This window comes from Pelodiscus sinensis, chromosome 24 (genome assembly GCF_049634645.1).
Source record: "Pelodiscus sinensis isolate JC-2024 chromosome 24, ASM4963464v1, whole genome shotgun sequence".
Taxonomy (NCBI): Eukaryota; Metazoa; Chordata; order Testudines; family Trionychidae; genus Pelodiscus; species Pelodiscus sinensis.
The window spans coordinates 14528348-14546506 of record NC_134734.1 but is presented as its reverse complement, the minus strand read 5'-3'; the positions used below and the strand labels follow the sequence as shown (position 1 = coordinate 14546506).

At 57.5% G+C, this 18159-nt stretch overlaps 1 protein-coding gene across 1 annotated transcript in view; it reads right to left on the bottom strand.

Annotated features, from left to right (window-relative positions):
• Positions 1-3632: 3632 nt before the first annotated feature.
• PEA15 (proliferation and apoptosis adaptor protein 15) overlaps positions 3633-18159 on the bottom strand; it is a 42986-nt gene continuing 28459 nt past the window's right edge. The window contains exons 2-4 of the mRNA XM_075907238.1: positions 8082-8255; positions 4985-5140; positions 3633-3848 (exon numbers count right to left, since the gene is read on the bottom strand). Of these exons, the coding sequence (XP_075763353.1) occupies positions 3784-3848; positions 4985-5140; positions 8082-8253 (393 nt within the window). The 5' untranslated portion in view covers positions 8254-8255 and the 3' untranslated portion in view covers positions 3633-3783. The remainder of the gene's footprint in view (positions 3849-4984; positions 5141-8081; positions 8256-18159) is intronic.

The window sequence follows — 18159 nt, the reverse complement described above, 5'->3', positions numbered from 1 at the left end:
TGCTCGCTGCTGGGACTAAAGGAGAACAGATGAAGGGGAGAAAGGAAAGAGTCTGGGAGAGGCTCTAGGGGGAACGGGGCGTCCCGCTGAGCCATAAGGGATAGCGCTGCAGGCCTATGACACGCACCATCACGCTGGGCTGGGAGGGACACTGGGGCAGGCACAGCTCTGGCTAACAGACAAGATGCACACGGCAGATCTGAGCTTTTATTAAATAAAATATATTAACATAAATTCGTTTCAGTCGCTCGCCAAGAAGCCCCTATTTGTGTCCCACGCGTCTGGCTCCCTCCTCTCCCGGGAGACTGCCAGTAACTCGCCAGCTGTGCGCGGGAATCTCACGTGTGTCTCACCCAGCCACGAGAATCTGCACCGTCCCCGCAGGCTCGCAAGCCCAGGGGCTGGGCCTGTGTGGCGCTGAGTGGCTAAGGTGCTGGGTGCCGCTGGCGTGTGCCGAGCTGGGGGAGCGCAAGCTGCTCAGCCAGCCAGGGGGTCATCTCCAGTTCAGGGGAAAGCTCTATGCTAAGATCACACTCCAATCCCTGGGCTCCTGTCAGGGCGGCTGGGGGGAACCAGCCGCGATGTCAATGGCGCGGTTTAGGATGGTGCACAGTTGTAGGCGTCAGGGAGCAGAAATATCCACAGGGGTCTCTACCCCCTGGCTTGCTGCTACATCGCACCCCCCGCCCCAGCTTTTGGCTCTGGGATCCGCACCACAACCACCCTCCCCACTAGACACTCCGCATGTTCCTGGCCCAGGTTTGCGAAGCGTCTATGCTATTTTGTGCTGTACGGAAGGGATTTTTGTTCCCCCATCCACAGCTGCTCCTCCTCCCCCTCTGCAGGCCAGACTGGTGGTGTTCTGCAAGACCCACCATTTCTCCCACTGGACGGGAGGGAAGGTGTCACCTGGGAATTGTCGCCATTCGGGGGGGGCCCATTTGATCTCCATTTGCTATACAGACCGAGCTGGGTTATGGGAGATTTTTGTGCCCAAATCGGAGGAGTCTCTCGTGGCCGAGGCAAGAGTTGGATTTGCTGGAGAAATGGGGTCTATTCTAATTTAGAAAGTGGATCATTGTCAGGGCCGCCCCTCCTCCTGCCTCTCCCTCCAGACCTTGGTCACCTCCCCACTCTCAGAACTTGGCCACCTTTCCTGATGAACTTAAGTTTCTGGACTCAAGGCAAGAGATGCAAACTCTTGTCAGTTTCACTGAGTCAGTTTCAACACCATTTGTAATTGAACCCACTGGGGCCTTGCCAGGGACTCAGTGACTTCCAGCTGCAACCTGTTCCCAACCCACAAGGACCCTAGACTCCCTCCTGCACTGGGGTGGGAGGCCCAGGACTGGGCTACAATCTCTAAGCCCAGCCCCAGCGCAGGAAAGTAAAATCCCTGCCTCCAGCTGCAGGGTCTGCTTTCTCTCCACTCCCACCAGCCCGCTTGGCTGCGCCCCTCTCCCGAGCTCTGGGGAAGCTTTCGGCACTCCCAGGAGAGCAGCCGTAACCCGCGTGGGCACTGGATCATGGGGCTACTCCAGCACCACGTCACAACAGCTGCCTGGGCGGACTCCCTGTTACTGGCTCTCCCCACCAAGTTCTGTGCATCCTTAACTTCTCCATGTGCTAAAGAGATAAGGGGAGCTCAGCACCTCAGAGGCCTAAAAGCATCCCAGGCCAGCGTGGACCCAAAGGGCCGCTCTAGAGGCAACCCAGGGCAGCTCAGCACCTGGCAGGATCAGCTCATGGGGAGCAGGGGTGTTTGGGGGTTGGCTTGGCAGTGAGATACCAATTGGAGAAGGAACCCGGGGCCTGGCCCTGGCTGATTCCCCCCCCCCCACACACACACACTCCTGCCTTCTGGAATCTCCCCCCACCCCCGAGCAGCCGCTGCTCCCGGCATTTCCAAAGTGGAAGGAACTTTGGCTGAACATTCCAGAACCTTCAGGCTGCGAATGTTCCATCCAGCAAAGGGGTGCCGGGGTGAGGGGGGGGCAGAGGGGTGTGATGAAGGGCAGCTGCCAGGCTGGAGAGGAAGGCCTGGGGGAGGGAGGCAGATTTCCACTCGTGATATGGAGGAAAGGCACAAAGTCAAGAGGGGTCAAACAGGGTCATAGCAAAGTGGTAAAGCTCCCCCCCCCCAACACACACACATCCCCCCTCCCATCCCCAAAGCTGCTGTGAACACAAGGGTGTGAGCACTGATCCAGGGCAGCCCTGAGCAAACAGCTGTGGGGGGAGGGGGGCCTCAAATGGAACATCCGCCTCCAGGGGCCCATGTGCTCAGCCCCCTCTCCCCCCGTCTTCTGCCAACACCCACAGAAACAAACTGAACTGGTGTCAGTTCAGCTGGGTCATCCCCTAACCCGGTTCCCAATTCCCAGGCCCCTCTCCCCCTCTCTCTCTCTCCCTCTCTTTCCGGAGCCTTGCTCTGTCCTCCTGGCCCTGCCTGCTCCCCACCCCAGTGAGGAGGGGTGGGGAAAAATAATGAGTGGGGGGCTGTGTGTGCAAACGCACAAGCACGTGTGTGCTGGGTAGGGTTGTGTGCGCGCAAAGGCACGATTGTGTGCACATGTGACTGTGTGCACGAGTGCGCAAAGGCAAGAGGGCGTGTGCTTGGGTGTGCCAACACGAGGGCCTGTGCACAAGTGTGTGTGTACCTGTGTGCAAAGGCGTTGTGTGTGGCTGAGCGCACGAGGGTGCGTTCTGTGCCAGCACGTGCACAAAGTCCTGGGGGTGTGCTCAGGGGGTGAAGGGAGGTCTGCCTGGAGAGAGGACAGGGCGCAGCCCCCTTAGCCTCACCATTCCCAATGCTGCCAGGGCAGGTATCTCTCCCCGATCCTCCTGCCCCACCAGGGACCTGGGGCTTTATCCAAGTCTGGAATCCCTAGGCCTCTCCCGCACCCACAGCAGGGACCCCTCCTCAGCTGTGGCTGGGAGAGGCCTGGCAGTTCTTTCTCATGGTTTCGGGGGGCTCCTTGGTGCAGGAGCAGAGTGGGTGCCCAGCCCTCCTGCTGATCCAGACCCCAGGGAGGCTGTGCAACTGGCACAATGCTCCAGTGCCTGCCCCCATTGCTTCTAGGGCAGCTAACGGGCCTGATCCTGAGAGGGACTGAGGCTGCCGGGGGAGGGGCTGCAGGGGTGTTGGGACAGCTGCTCCTAGTCTCAGCAACTGGGGTGTTTGCACTCCCCTCCCCCCCAGTGCCCATCCAGTCAGAGCCCTTTAACCACCTCTTTGCTTCACAGTGAGTTACCTGCCTGGGGACCCCACTGGCCCCTGCCTCCTCCCCTCCCCCACTCTCCTCTCCATTCCTACTTTCCCTGCTCCCTCTCTCCTCCTTTTCCTTCCTGGCTCCCTTCCCCCTTCCCCCCTCTCCTGTGGGGAATGTTCCATTCGGATCTGGCCCCCTCGGCCCGAACGAGGGGGCGCACACGAGTCGGGTGCAGACCCGGCTTGGGGGAGGGGCAGGCCTGGATCTCCGCTTGCATAGGAATGTCCCTGCTACCCCATCCGGATCCAAGCAGCCCAGCCCCACCCCCAGGACTCATCACCATCAGCCCTCCCATCCCCCGGGGCCAGACACACGTGGCGGAGGGGGGCGTGAACACTGTGTTAGTGGCCAAGGCTCTTCCCCTCCCCCGTAGGGCAGGAGATGAGGAGTGGCGGGGGAGGGGAAAGAGGGCTGGTGCGGGGGGGGGGGGTGACGATGGTGGAGGAATGGGGTTGGGGGTAAAGTGGCGGGCCTGGCGGGCGACCCCAGCTTCCTCCTCCCCCCACCCCACTCAGGCTTTCTTGGGCGGGGGGGCCAGTTTGATGATCTCTTCTTCGGAGGGCTGCCGGATGATGTCTGCAGAGAGAGAGGGGAGGAGCATGAATGGGGGGACTGCCCCCCTGGCCCTGCACTTACCCCATCGGCTGTATCGCTGGCTTGCCATGGGCTCTGTTGGGCTGTCGCCCCCCTGGTGGGGTCCCACACAGCAGCTACTGCAGCTGCAGACTAAGAGAGGCTGCTGAGTGCACCCTCGGGCGCCAGGCCCAGGAGTGGGGGTCTAGGCCCGGGAGCCAAGCTCTGGGGCCTTTGATACATGTGGGGTTCAGACTGGGGAACCCCAGGAATGGCTCCCCTTTCTCTGCTGCCCACAGACCCACTCGGGGTTGCCCACAGAGGAAAGGTGGGTCCTGAGACCATAGAGATCAAGGGCAGGTGGGGGACTCACTCCCCGAAGGATGCTCAGCACCCCTGGGAACCGGGGGGCTTGGTGGGTGGGGCGGGATTAGGAGCTAATTGCCAGTTCCCCACAGAGCCGTGTCCAGCTCTCTCTCCCCTGCCTGGCTGGGTCACCTGGCCTCAGTGCTGCCTGCCGGGTTTGTGCTCCCAGGATGGCAGGGGCAGAGTTAACTCCGGACAGCGGGAAGGTGGCCCCATCCCAGGCCCTGGGGTCAGGTTCCCAGGCCCAGGCCAATTGCCCCAGGAGAGCGGTGGCCTGGCCAGTCACCCCACCCCCACCCTTAGCCAGGTTGCCCAGAGAGATGCTGCTGCTACTTGAATCCCAAGGAGCAAGCCCTGCTGGCCACTGCCAGGTGTCGCGGGAAGAGGGGGGACTGTCCTGATTACTGGGGTGTCATTCTGCTGGGGCCTGGAGGGGGAGCCGAGGCAATCACAGTGGGGGAGGGCAGAAAAGATCAGCCCTGTCTCCCTATTGCCTGTCAGTCATCCTGCCCCCCCCAAAAAAAACCCCAGTCTTGCACACTGCACCCCCATGTCCTGGGAGCTGGCAATCGCCCACGACCCCAGCATCTGGACTTTCCCAAGACCCCCCCAGCAGGGACCAGCACCCCACAGCACCTGCTGTCCCTCCAGCAGCACCCAGGAAGGGACGCGGGGGGCACCTCACACTCCACACTGAGGGGAGGAGGCACGGAGCCTTCCCTGCCCCACGGGTGGGGATGGTCTTGCCCTGGGTGCGTGTAGGGGGCTCTGACCTTTGTACTTCTTGGCGCTGGGGATGCGGGTCAGCTTGGTGTCCACCTCGTCCTCCTCGGAGATCTTCAGCACCTGGGTGCGGTACGCCACCACCGCCGTCAGCAGGTCCGGGCGCCGCGAGATCTCAAAGATGTGCTCGATGTACGAGAGGTTGTCTGTGTGGGCACAGCACGGGGGGTGAGGGCCTGGCCGGGGCAGGGCCTGGCAGGGCTGGGGGTGGGGTAAGAGCCCGGTGGGGATGCGACAAGAGATGCTGTGCTCAGTCTGTGCCGTGTGTTGGGAAACCAGCAGTCCCGCCAATCAGTGGGGATCTCTACTTAGGGCAAAGGCTGACAAAGCTGGGGGGCTGCGGGTTGGGATTTGGGGGAACCGGCAGAGCTGGGAGGAGCCCAGGTCTGGGGCAGCGGGGGGCTGTGGGTCGGGATTTGGGGGAACCGGCAGAGCTGGGAGGAGGAGCCCAGGTCTGGGGCAGTGGGGGGCTGAGGGTCGGGATTTGGGGAAACCGGCAGAGCTGGGAGGAGGAGCCCAGGTCTGGGGCAGTGGGGGGCTGAGGGTCGGGATTTGGGGAAACCGGCAGAGCTGGGAGGAGGAGCCCAGGTCTGGGGCAGCGGGGGGCTGCGGGTCGGGATTTGAGGGAACCGGCAGAGCTGGGAGGAGGAGCCCAGGTCTGGGGCAGTGGGGGGCTGCGGGTCGGGATTTGAGGGAACCGGCAGAGCTGGGAGGAGGAGCCCAGGTCTGGGGCAGTGGGGGGCTGAGGGTCGGGATTTGGGGAAACCGGCAGAGCTGGGAGGAGGAGCCCAGGTCTGGGGCAGCGGGGGGCTGCGGGTCGGGATTTGAGGGAACCGGCAGAGCTGGGAGGAGGAGCCCAGGTCTGGGGCAGCGGGGGGCTGCGGGTCGGGATTTGGGGAAACCGGCAGAGCTGGGAGGAGGAGCCCAGGTCTGGGGCAGCGGGGGGCTGCGGGTCGGGATTTGGGGGAACCGGCAGAGCTGGGAGGAACCCAGGTCTGGGGCAGCGGGGGGCTGCGGGTCGGGATTTGGGGGAACCGGCAGAGCTGGGAGGAGGAGCCCAGGTCTGGGGCAGCGGGGGGCTGCGGGTCGGGATTTGGGGAAACCGGCAGAGCTGGGAGGAGGAGCCCAGGTCTGGGGCAGTGGGGGGCTGCGGGTCGGGATTTGGGGAAACCGGCAGAGCTGGGAGGAGGAGCCCAGGTCTGGGGCAGCGGGGGGCTGCGGGTCGGGATTTGGGGGAACCGGCAGAGCTGGGAGGAGCCCAGGTCTGAGGCAGCGGGGGGCTGCGGGTCGGGATTTGGGGGAACCGGCAGAGCTGGGAGGAGCCCAGGTCTGAGGCAGCGGGGGGCTGTGGGTCGGGATTTGGGGGAACCGGCAGAGCTGGGAGGAACCCAGGTCTGGGGCAGCGGGGGGCTGCGGGTCGGGATTTGGGGGAACCGGCAGAGCTGGGAGGAACCCAGGTCTGGGGCAGCGGGGGGCTGCGGGTCGGGATTTGGGGGAACCGGCAGAGCTGGGAGGAGGAGCCCAGGTCTGGGGCAGCGGGGGGCTGCGGGTCGGGATTTGGGGAAACCGGCAGAGCTGGGAGGAGGAGCCCAGGTCTGGGGCAGTGGGGGGCTGCGGGTCGGGATTTGGGGAAACCGGCAGAGCTGGGAGGAGGAGCCCAGGTCTGGGGCAGCGGGGGGCTGCGGGTCGGGATTTGGGGGAACCGGCAGAGCTGGGAGGAGCCCAGGTCTGAGGCAGCGGGGGGCTGCGGGTCGGGATTTGGGGGAACCGGCAGAGCTGGGAGGAGCCCAGGTCTGGGGCAGTGGGGGGCTGCGGGTCGGGATTTGGGGAAACCGGCAGAGCTGGGAGGAGGAGCCCAGGTCTGGGGCAGCGGGGGGCTGTGGGTCGGGATTTGGGGGAACCGGCAGAGCTGGGAGGAACCCAGGTCTGGGGCAGTGGGGGGCTGCGGGTCAGGATTCAGGGCAGCCCAGTAGCATGTCACATGTCTCCTGGCTGGGCCTGCTGAGTCACTGTCTCTCCTGAGAAGTGGGACAGGCTGGGCTGCTTTCACCTTCAGCTCTCCCTGGGCTGGTAGAGACACTGTGGGTGGGGGGCGGGGCTGGCAAGCTGCTTCCTGGCGTGGCTGGTTCTGTGCTGTCCGGGGGGTGCTGCAAAGCGCCATGTGGAGACAGGGGCCATGCCCCAGGCACAGAGCTCCTGAGATCAGCCCTTGGCAGGTGTGAGTCAGCACGGGACCCTAGGCTACATGGGGCTTTGGCCATTTCCACCAGGCTCTGAGGTACCAAGTCCCAGCATGCACTGGGCTCCCCATGGATTCTCAGTGTGGGGGGGGGGGCCACATCACTTTGCTTGGAAGCCGCAGGCAGGAATTGGGAGGGGCACCTGCCTCCCCCCAACGGGGCGCCCCTCACACAGGGGTGGGAGCCTTCGAGTGATCTGCAGTGTTGGGGACCCAGTCTGCTTAGGCAGGTGGGTGCTGTCCTATGAAATATAAAGGCATCGGGAGGTAGGAACCCAGGTGTCCTGGCCATGTTCTAGAGGGGAGAATCAAATGTGATAGGGGACTATTTCCCATTCCCCGACCTGACCTCTTGTGCCGCATCGGTGACACCTGTGAGACAACTGACAGGTCCCACCCCAGAAGTAGCCGCACCTAGGGATCCCTGCATGTCGGCTGCAAGTTACCCCCGTCAAAGAAATAAACTATGGAAATATCCGTCCTCGCCTGTCATTCGCTGAGGGCTGGTTCCATGCCCAGGGCACAAAATACACACGAGCCATGGCTCCGAGAGAGAGCTACAGGGGAGGGAAGCGGAGAGGGAGAGGGACGGATCGTGGAGCCATCCATCCATCCACCCATTGGACTATCTGTCCCTCCCTACTCGGACACCCATCGCAGTATGGCCAGGGACACAGCCCCAGAGAAGCGTGGACAGAACAATAACTGTGTCGGGCAGCCTGGACACTGGGGCTCACAAAACAGCCACAGCATCCCGGCTTGGACACTGGGGTCAGACCTGTGGGGCACGTGTGGAGCTGTGTGCAGGGGTGGCTAGCGGGCTGGGCCAGAGCTGTGCCTGCTCTTACCTTTGTCCAGTTTGTTGTGCTTTTCCAGGAAGCTGAACCAGTCCTTGCACGTGGTGATCTCCTCGTGCTTCTCACTAGGGATGTCCTCCTTGCACGCCGACTTCAGCTGGTCCAGGTCCTCGTTGGTGATGTTCTCTGCCAGCTCCTCCAGCAGGCTGCTGTACTCTGCCATTTCTGCAGAGGGCGCACAGGGACAGCGGCATGGTTAGACCCAGCCCTGGTAGGCTGGTTACCAACCCGAGCTGGAACTCCAGAGCCATCTCAACCTGCCAACAGCACCAGGGTGCTGAGCTGTCCCGTCCACTGGACGGTTCGGGGCAGCCGCTTCCGGCCCTGCAGGATTTAGGGGATTACTAGGGGACCCAGTGCAATGAGGGAAGAAGGGGCAGGAAGAGATGGGTTCGGGGCAGAGCAGGAGGGATTGGGAAAGAGGTGGAGTGGGGAGGTGTGGGGGCAGAGCAGGAGGGGCATGGGGAAGAGGTGGAGTGGGGAGGTGTGGGGGCAGAGCAGGAGGGATTGGGAAAGAGGTGGAGTGGGGAGGTGTGGGGGCAGAGCAGGAGGGACATGGGGAAGAGGTGGAGTGGGGCAGGAAGAGGCGGGGTGGGGGCAGAGGCAGGGGTTGCTGCAGACCCTGTACTCCCTAGCCTAGGCACAGTGCTGCCGGTTGCAGCCAATTGGGAAGGTTTCAGCCCCATGCAATTAATTTTGGGTGATCTAGGCCCAGGTCCCACATGTCCACTTTAGAAATGCTGGGCCCCAAGCCCAGATACATTAACACTGTCACTGGGCTCTGTCCCCTGGAGGTGCCCAGGATCGGAGCCCAGGGCTCCACTGTTCCAGTCCCTGCCCTGGACAATTGGAACAGAGACGACAAGCAGGGTGATCCCAGGATGCCCAGCACAGTGCCTCCCGCCCCCTCTGAGCACCACTGCACGTCTCCCTCAAGAGGGATTAGCAGAGCGCCCCAAGATGGCTTATGTGTTTCTATTGGTGGTGCCCACTCACAATGCCTCAGTGCACAGGGACATTTATTCCGCACATGGATGGAAAAGATTAGTCACACTGGTGGCTGCCTTTAAAAATTAAACCCTTAGTGGACAGATTCAGCAGCTGCTATTCCTGCCCTCCCCTGTCATCGCGGCATTGGGAGCCAGCAGCGCCAGTGAAGGATGCATCCTGGCTGAGATGACAGAGGAGGGCAGGGTTAGCAGCTCCCACCCACTGACCTGGCCTCCCCTTTCCCCCAAAATCAGTCCAGGGGGGCCTCCACCCCACCCCCTTGTGCAGTGCTTGAGATGTGCGGGGGTGGGTGGGTTGTGGGTAACGCACCCAACAGGGAGCCCAGCTAGCTCGGTCATCCTGCCCCAGCTTTTCAGACTCAGCCTCTGACGCTGTGTGCCGTCCCGCCAAGCCCTGCGTGCTCCACCCAACCCCCTTCTGCAGATGGGGAAAGCAATGGCAGAGCTGGGACCTGGCCCCTGGTGTCCTTAGCCCCCAAGCCCATCCCCAGGGTGATGCCAGCCCATGGGGGTATGTGCTGATCATACACTCGCCGGCTCCTTGCAGCAACCGTCTATGAGGCTTCCTCCGAGCCTGAGAGAACCCCAAGGCCTATCTGGGCCCAATGACCCCACTGCAGATTCCCCCTTGTCTTCATTTCACCAGGGGCCTGTTGCCTCATTGCCACACACAGAGGGCACATGAAGGAGGATGCTCCAGCCACAGACAAGGAGGACCAGAAGAGCAGGAGGGCAGTAGGCAGGCAAAACTTCACTGCAAAGGAGGGCTGGGAGGCAGGGCCTGCTTCACCCAGGAGACGGCAGGGCCAAAGTCCTTCCATGGCCCCCATTCCATGGCTCCCTTCATGGCCAAACCTTGCCCCTACAGCAGCCTACTACTGCCGTGCAGCTGGAGGAGCGCCACAATAGCAGTGGAGGCCTGTGCTTTGAGGTGGAGCAGGTTCAGGTCCTACTTAGACCATGGGACCTGGTGTACTAAGCCTGCAATGCCATGGGCCCAGACTGCCATGGTCTGTGCCACTGAGCGACACCCTCTCCAATCAGGGAACAGATTGGATCCAGTCATGGGACAGGCTCCCTGCGGTCTCTGGGAGGCTGTAGTACATGTCTGATTGTTTGAACTCCGTGGGTTGTGTCTGTGTCCAACACCAGGTGGAGGGTGCTAGGAACCTGGGGAGACTCTTCTGAGGAGAGACAGAAGAGATTAGAATTGTTCCCACGGGCAGCAGGTGAAGGCCCAGCTAAAGAAGGCAAGCCCCAGCCCTGCCCCTTCTGCTTGAGGCCCCTCCCCTCGAACCAAGTCCCGCCCACCCCTAGCCCAATACTTCCTAGCCACCTGGAGTATTGTGTATTGGGGTTGTAGATATAGATCTTGTTGTTATAGTAACTGAGCTAGGTCACTAAGGGTCAGCCCAGCTGGTTTGGGCTGGTTCTAGTTCTGTTATGAAATAAATGGACACCTGCAACTGCTCAAGCGCTCTGGCTGTGTCTACATTGGCACCCTTTTCCGGAAAAGGGATGCTAATGAGACACTTCGGAATTGCAAATGCCCCGGGGATTTAAATTTTCCCCGTGGCATTTGCATGAACATGGCTGCCACTTTTTTCCGGCTTGGGGCTTTGCCGGAAAAAAGCACCAGTCTAGACAGGGATCTTGTGGAAAATAAACCCTTTTCCAGAAGATCCCTTATTCCTACTTAAAATCAGCAATAAGGGATCTTCCGGAAAAGGGTTTATTTTCCACAAGATCCCTGTCTAGACTGGCGCTTTTTTCCGGCAAAGCCCCGAGCCGGAAAAAAGCAGCAGCCATGTTCATGCAAATGATATAACATGGAGGGCTGGGGTTGCCGCGCTGCAGCCCCAGCCTTCCCCAGTGTCCAGGGAGCAGGGCTGCCCCACATCCCTCCCTGGTGGCTAAGCATGTAGGTAGTGTTAGGAAGGCTATGCCTTCCCTTGCCTACATTACTGGCCATCCATGCCTGTTCGCCTAAGAGGGGGATGAGATAAAATCCTGAATGGGATGATGGGAGAGCCGATGCGTCTGTTTTCCCTGTTTCTAAACAGTAAACAAGAGGCAGTCTCTGACATCAGAAAGGGGGAATCGGAAAAGTGATCAAAGGAAAAGCTTTTTGACAGAACATGTGATTAGCCTGTTCCTTCCTCTCAGCAAGGGGATGTGCTGAAAGGTGAATGATCAGATAGCAGGATGGTTACTAGTGGAGATCCTCTAGCATCAGTCTTCATATTTTTATGAATAACCTTGCAGGAAATTCGCGGATGGTTCAAAGTTGGGAGGCATCGTCCATACAGAGGAGGGCCGGAATATTACACAAGAATTGCTGGATGACCTTGAAGTGACAGAAATGGGATGAAATTCAATTGTACAAAGTGCGAAGTCATGTACTTAGGGGCTCATGATAATAATTTCCACTATAAGCCGGCGGCTTATCAGTTGGAAGCGACAGAGGAGGCGGAGAGAATTGAATTTAGAGCATTAAAGGAGGGTAATATAATTAGTGCCAATCAACATGGGTTTATGGAATACAGCGCCTGTCAGACGAACTCGATACCTTTTTTTGATGAGATTACATGTTTTCTTGATAAAGGTAATAGTGTTGCTGTAAGATACCTAGACTTCTCTACGGCGTTTGACGTGATCCCCCCTGACATTTTGATTAAAAAAACACGCTAGCGAATTAACAGTGCACACAGTAAATGGGTTACAAGCTGGCTCAGGGATGTTACTGTAAACGGAGAGTTATCATCACCCAGGTGAGTTTTCAGGGAGAGTCCTGTAGGGATCAGTTCTTCACCCTGCATGATTTGATATTTTTATCAATCACCTGAAAGAAAACATAAAATCCACCTCTGATGAAGTGGGCAGCGAACACAAAAATTGGGGGAGGGCTACAAGAAGAAGGCAGGCCACTGTCGTAGCAGTCTGGATTGCTTGATAAACTGGGTGCAAGCACACAACATGCATTTTAATAGGGCTCCATGTAGGAACAAAGAATGTAGCCGTACTGACAGGATGGGGGACTCTACCCTGGGAAAGCAGGGACTCTGAAAAAGATTTGGGGGTTGTGGTGGATAACTAACATGTTCTTCCAGTGCAACGTTTTGGCCAGAAGAGCTAATGCCATCCTGGGGTGAGTAAACGGGATGGAGCAGAGAAGAAGCCGAGAGGTGATTTTACTTCTCTATCCGGCACTGGTGTGATGGCCACTAGAATCCTATGGCTAGTTCTGTCTTCACCATTCAAGGAGGATGGTGATAGCGGGGAGGGGTCAGGGAAGAGACAGGGTTAGCAAACCTGCCTGACTGACTCAGGAGCTCGATCTGTTTAGCTTAACAGAGAGAAGACGAAGGGGGTGACTTGCTCCCAGCCTGTCCGTCGAGGTCGCACATTTCGTGTCAGGCTTTTCAACCTGGCAGCGAAATGTTGCGCACGATGCAATGGCTGGAAGTTGAAGTGGGACAAATGCAGGCTAGAAACAAGGAGCACGTTTTTAATGGTGGGGGGTAATTAACCATTGGAACACCACAGCAAGAGCTGACGAGCTTCCAGGAGGGAGAGTGAAGCACTAAGGGGTAGTGTAAGCCCTGGGAGACCCCCTTGGGAATACTGTGGCCAGTTCTGGCTGCCTACATTCAAGGAAGATTAATTTGACCTGGAACAGGTGCAGTGCAGAGCTACTGGGATGGATGTGGAGAGGAGGCTGGAAGACTGGGGCAAGACTCAGCTTTAGCATGAAGGAAGCTGAGAGGGGCTGTGATTGCTCTCTCTAAATTCACAGGGGGTTAATACCTGGGTGGAGGAAGAGCTATTAGGCTAAGGACAATGTTGGCATGAGAACAAGTAGATATCAATGGAGGAACAAATTCAGACTGGGAATTAGAAGACGGTATTTGTCGGGAGCAGGGCAGGGGGGAGGGATTCTGGAACAGCCGGCCTATAGAAGCTGGGGGAAGGGAGCAATTAATTTTGAGAGAGCAGGGTACATTCATGAGTACAGTTGAGTGATGGGGTTACTTGCAATGGTGGAGAGCAGGGCTGAGCAGCTCACCTCTGTCACTAAAAGCTCATGCTTCAGGGTTTCAGCCTGAGAGGGTCAGGAAGGGATTCACCTTTCCCCGCTACCCCTTCAAGGTATTCTCTAATTGTCTTTGATATCATCTTCCTCTGAAGCATCACCAATGGCCACTTCTAGGGAGAGGGCACTGAATGGGGAGGGCCAGGGCTGACGTTGAACTTTCTCTCTCTTGGGTGCCTAGCTGGCTGGTCCTCGCTCTCCCTATATGTGGAGTCAGGAAGGAACTTGCCCTCTGCTTAGACCGGCAGTGACCTGGGAGGAGGGGGGGGGGGTATAGAGTTCATCTTCCTCACTTGCTGGGATTATCTGGGTATTTCTTAATCACCGAGGCTACGTCTACATGATTTTCCGTAAATGCTTAAAACAGAACAGTTTTCCATTATAAGTATTTCTGGAAAAAGAGCGTCTACATTGGCAGGATGCTTTTCCGGAAAAGCCCTTTTTCCGGAAAAGCGTCCGTGGCCAATGTAGACGCGCTTTTCCGGAAAAAAGCCCCGATCGCCATTTTCACAATCGGGGCTTTTTTGCAGAAAAGACTACTGTGCTGTCTACACTGGCCCTTTTCCGGAACAGTTTTCCGGAAAAAGGACTTTTGCCCGAGCGGGAGCAGCATAGTTTTTCTGGAAAAGCAGCTGATTTCTTACAGTAGATCGTCAGTGCTTTTCCGGAAATTCAAGGGGCCAGTGTAGACAGCTCGCAGCTTATTCTGGAAAAGCGGCTGATTTTCCGGAATAAGTGGCCCAGTGTAGACACAGCCCCAGGGTATGTCTACACTACAGAGCTGTGTTGGAAAAGTGGCCATTTTTCCAACAAAACCTGAGTTACGCCCACACTGCAATCGCGTTCTTCCGAAAGTACATTGAAAGAACAGAGGGGTTTTTCTGGCGTTGGTAATCCTCTTTCTATGAGGAAGAAGCCTTTTTCCGAAAGAGGAAGAGGGAGTTCTTTCTAAAGAAGAGGAAAGAGGAAGAAGTACAGGTGCCCTGGTGGCCACTCTGCACATAGTATTCACCAGGGCTTGACAAACCGCGGCGAAAGCCAGCCCCGCACTGTGCATGCACAAGCGCTGGTAAACGGGGCGCTGGGCTGAAATCTACTCACCATGGGCGAGTAGATTCAATAGATTGTCGAGCCCTGGTAATCACAGCTTAAATGTGAGATAGCATCCCTTCAGTGTGTACACTATCTGTCAAAAAAGCAGATCGCTTTTTTGATGCACTTTTGTGTGTGGATGCTCTCTTTCAGAAGAAGCTTTTTCGGACCACTCCGGTAAACCAGCAGTTGACAAAGGCTTCCCTTGTCGACGGTGCCGCATCTGGACCACTGCGCTGTGCCAGATCAGCTGATTGTCGGCACACCGTGGCGGCCATTTTTAGTTTAACGAAGCGGGGAATTAAATAATCCCCGCTTCATTGACTATGTCGAGTAAACTACTTTACATGGCTCCGTCAATGGAGCCATGTAGTCTAGACACACCCTGAGTGCTGGTGCAGTTGATGGCTTGTGCTATGAAGAAAATTAGACGAGATGATTTGTAGTCATTATATTGCCTTAAACTCTTAAGGTAGTGGGGTCCACGGGGAGACCAGAGACTTTGTGAGTAACCCCATACTCTGTAATAAAAAGCCAAGTGGCCAGAACTCTATAGGCAAGGAATGGTCTCTCCGAGGAGGAGTGAGATGTCCCTTGGGCACAGGATATTGGGGGGCAGCCACTGGGCAGTATTTTCCAGATGTTGCCCTTGGCAGTAGGCACAATTCCGGGCAGAGATGGTTGGTGTGTTATGAAAAGAAAAACAAGATCCCCAGGGATTTCCACACCGGCAGCTGGACTCGCCTCAGCTCTGTCACTTCCACTCAGCAATTCCAGCAGACGCCGACCGGTCTTTCTTATGCACAGGATTAAAGGGCAGGTTTGACAGGTCTGCCACCCGCCCACGCAGCTCACTCTGAGCGCCAGGGCCCTTTGGGTGCCGACTCCGGCAAAGCGTTCAAAGGAACAGGCTGTCAGGCAGTAGCAGCACATAAGCAGCATAGAGCAGACATATGTGATAAGCATGAGGATGTGTAGAGATATTGAGGGCGGTGGGTGTCTCCCTATAGGAGTTTGCCTATGGATGCAAGTGCATGAGAATGGCTACCAGGTGAACGTCCTGCAGAGCAAGGGAAAATCTCTTTGCTCCAACTCCATTTACAGCCACTCCAGGAGCTTGTTCCTATCTTAAAGCCAAAAGCTTGGGCTGCTGGGTTCGCCACAGCACTGAACTTGTTCTCTTGACATTTCCTTGGCCCTAGCAAACGCCTCTGCACTGCTTCCAGGTCAGCACCCTCCTCCCCCCCCTCCCCGCCCCGAGGCCCTGTATTCCACTCGGAGGCCCAGGCGTGAGAGCAGAATTCAAATCCCGGGGCTGGCTCCAGGATCTGTGCAGAGGTGTAGGGCCTGGAGTCCCAACCACAACAGGGTTCTATCTGCATGGTTTTGCACTAGTGGGCGTGGAGGATTTCATGAGTGGTGCGGGTCAGCCTGGCTTTCCTGGCAAATGCAGCCCAGAGCTTCTCCACTGCTGAGTTTTGTTCCAGGAGGCAAAAATCTGCCAGTTTCCTGGGGAATTGTCACGGGTTTTGTCATTCAGATGAGACTGCTCAGTAGGAACTTGTAGGGAGGGGTGTGTGTGTGTGTGTGTGTGTGTATACACCTACGCACCCTGAGGAGGGGTTTAAGGGAAGGGCTGGAACAAACTGCTCCTCCCCCCATCCTTGCTATCTCTCATTATACGGCCACCCTGTTACTTCTGCTCCAATCCAGCCATTAATGACCCAGGGATTTGGGGGAAAAGCAGGATTTTCAGACAGTCTTTGGCAGATTAAGAGTGAGGCACGGAACCATTGACCTAAATAAAAATGACTCCCCTTCCTCCCTTGCTAAACACAGCTTTTGGTGACTCTTGTTCTTGTCTGGGGGGGGGAGGGAGGTCTGCTGAGCAAGGAGGAGTCACCAATGCTAGTGATCAGACCCAGGCATTCCAGTAGCCCCATGGCAAATACCAGCGCTCTCCCACCTCTCCCAGCTTGCTCACATACCCCTACACTGCTACTCTGATGGAGAACTTCAGCCCTGCATACTCACTAATTCCCCATACAATCACATCCCTTCCCACACAACCCTGTCAAATCAAGCTCACCCAAGCACAATCACACCCACAGCCCTGTTAAATCAGCCACACCCATATTCCTCATTTTCGCTCATACCCCCATCAGTACATGACACAGATACCCACACAATTATTCTTATGCACAAAACCTGCACTGTGCAACACATTCATACACCTCTACCAAATGACATCCACATCCTAGACACCATCCATAACTCTGATGCTGTCCTCCTCTTTTCAGCTTAGGCACCACACCCCCACAATGACACAAATCCCAAGTGAGCACACACACAAACACACATACACACACATGCATGCACACACACACACAGAGCAAACAGCATCCCTCTTCTCTCCCTAGCCAATCACTCCTCTGACTCAGTGATATACACTCTCCACAATCACACACACAGTCATGCTGAGGCACACATTGTGCATGCACACACACACGTGACACACACACACACATAGTGCAGCCAGCACACTAGGGCTGTGGCATCAGTGCGATCAGCAGGCTGGGCGGTAACTCCTGTGACACTCATTGGTTCCGACACAGAAAGGAGCTGCTCAGAGCAGAGCGCTGGAGACACCGCGGCAGATACAATCAGATCACACTTCACTGCACACTCACCCCAGTCTACCTCTCCCCCCTAAACGCTGAGCACCCCAGGTGCCTGCGGGAAGAGAGGAGAGAGGCACAGAGCAGAATGGATTCTGCCCAGCCACTCACACCTATCCTGATACCCTCAAAACCCTGCCATCACCTGACACCTCCAAAGGCAGCAGATACACACACACACACACACACACACACACACACACACACACACACACACACACACACACACAGCCATCTACTGACATTCCGCCAAAGGCTCAGACGCACAGACACAGACAGCCTCCACAAATAACACCCCCGACAGACACACACACACACACACACACACACACTCCATCTACTAGTGCCCCTAAAGACATATCCCGACACCCCCAGCACACACACACATCTACTGCCAGCCCTAGTAGACACACATCACCTCTGATACCCCTCAATAAAGTCACACACACACACACACACACATACACACACACGATTTATAGATTTATGGAACTGTATCCCACTCCTTCCAGGCACACTGCCCCCCCTGCCAGCCTCACCCCTCTCCTTTCCTCACTCCAGCGAGGCCACAAAGACGTGGCCAAGTGAGGGGAGTGCAGAGAGGGAGTGGGGAGAGTGGATGAGTTATGGGGAGAGATAAAAAGGGCAGAGGGGCAGAAGCATCTGCAGAGCTCGGGGGCGAGCCCCTGGGGGAAGGGTGGGGAGCCCTGCTCCTCAGTAATGGGCTGGGAATTCTCCCCCTGCAGGAAGGGACTGGACCCCCCTCAATCCCCGATAGGGGGACAGATCCGGCTGCAGGGCACAGGCTCCCCAAATGGGGTCACGGGGGGCCCTTGGCGGCAAGTGATCGGGGGCAGGGCTGCTAGGAAAGTCCGACCTCGTGCTAGGCCCTGGGTGGGAGAAGGGACCGTAGGAGGCTTCCTTGTGCCTGAGATCTGGGGTCCAAACTCTGGCAACAGGGCACAATATCACCCCTGAGCCCAGCCCTCCCCCCATCCCTTTGCTGAGCCACCGCCTTTCCTCTTGGTTGCCCTGGAAACTACTGCCAGCCACCATGACGGGAAAGATGGTCACCATGGCAACCACTATTTCTTTCACTTAATGTTTTCTTCTTTCTCGCTTTCTCCCATGGGGCAGCACCTCTCCCCCCCACACACACACTCTGATCCTGCACACCTGGAGCCTGGGGAGACATG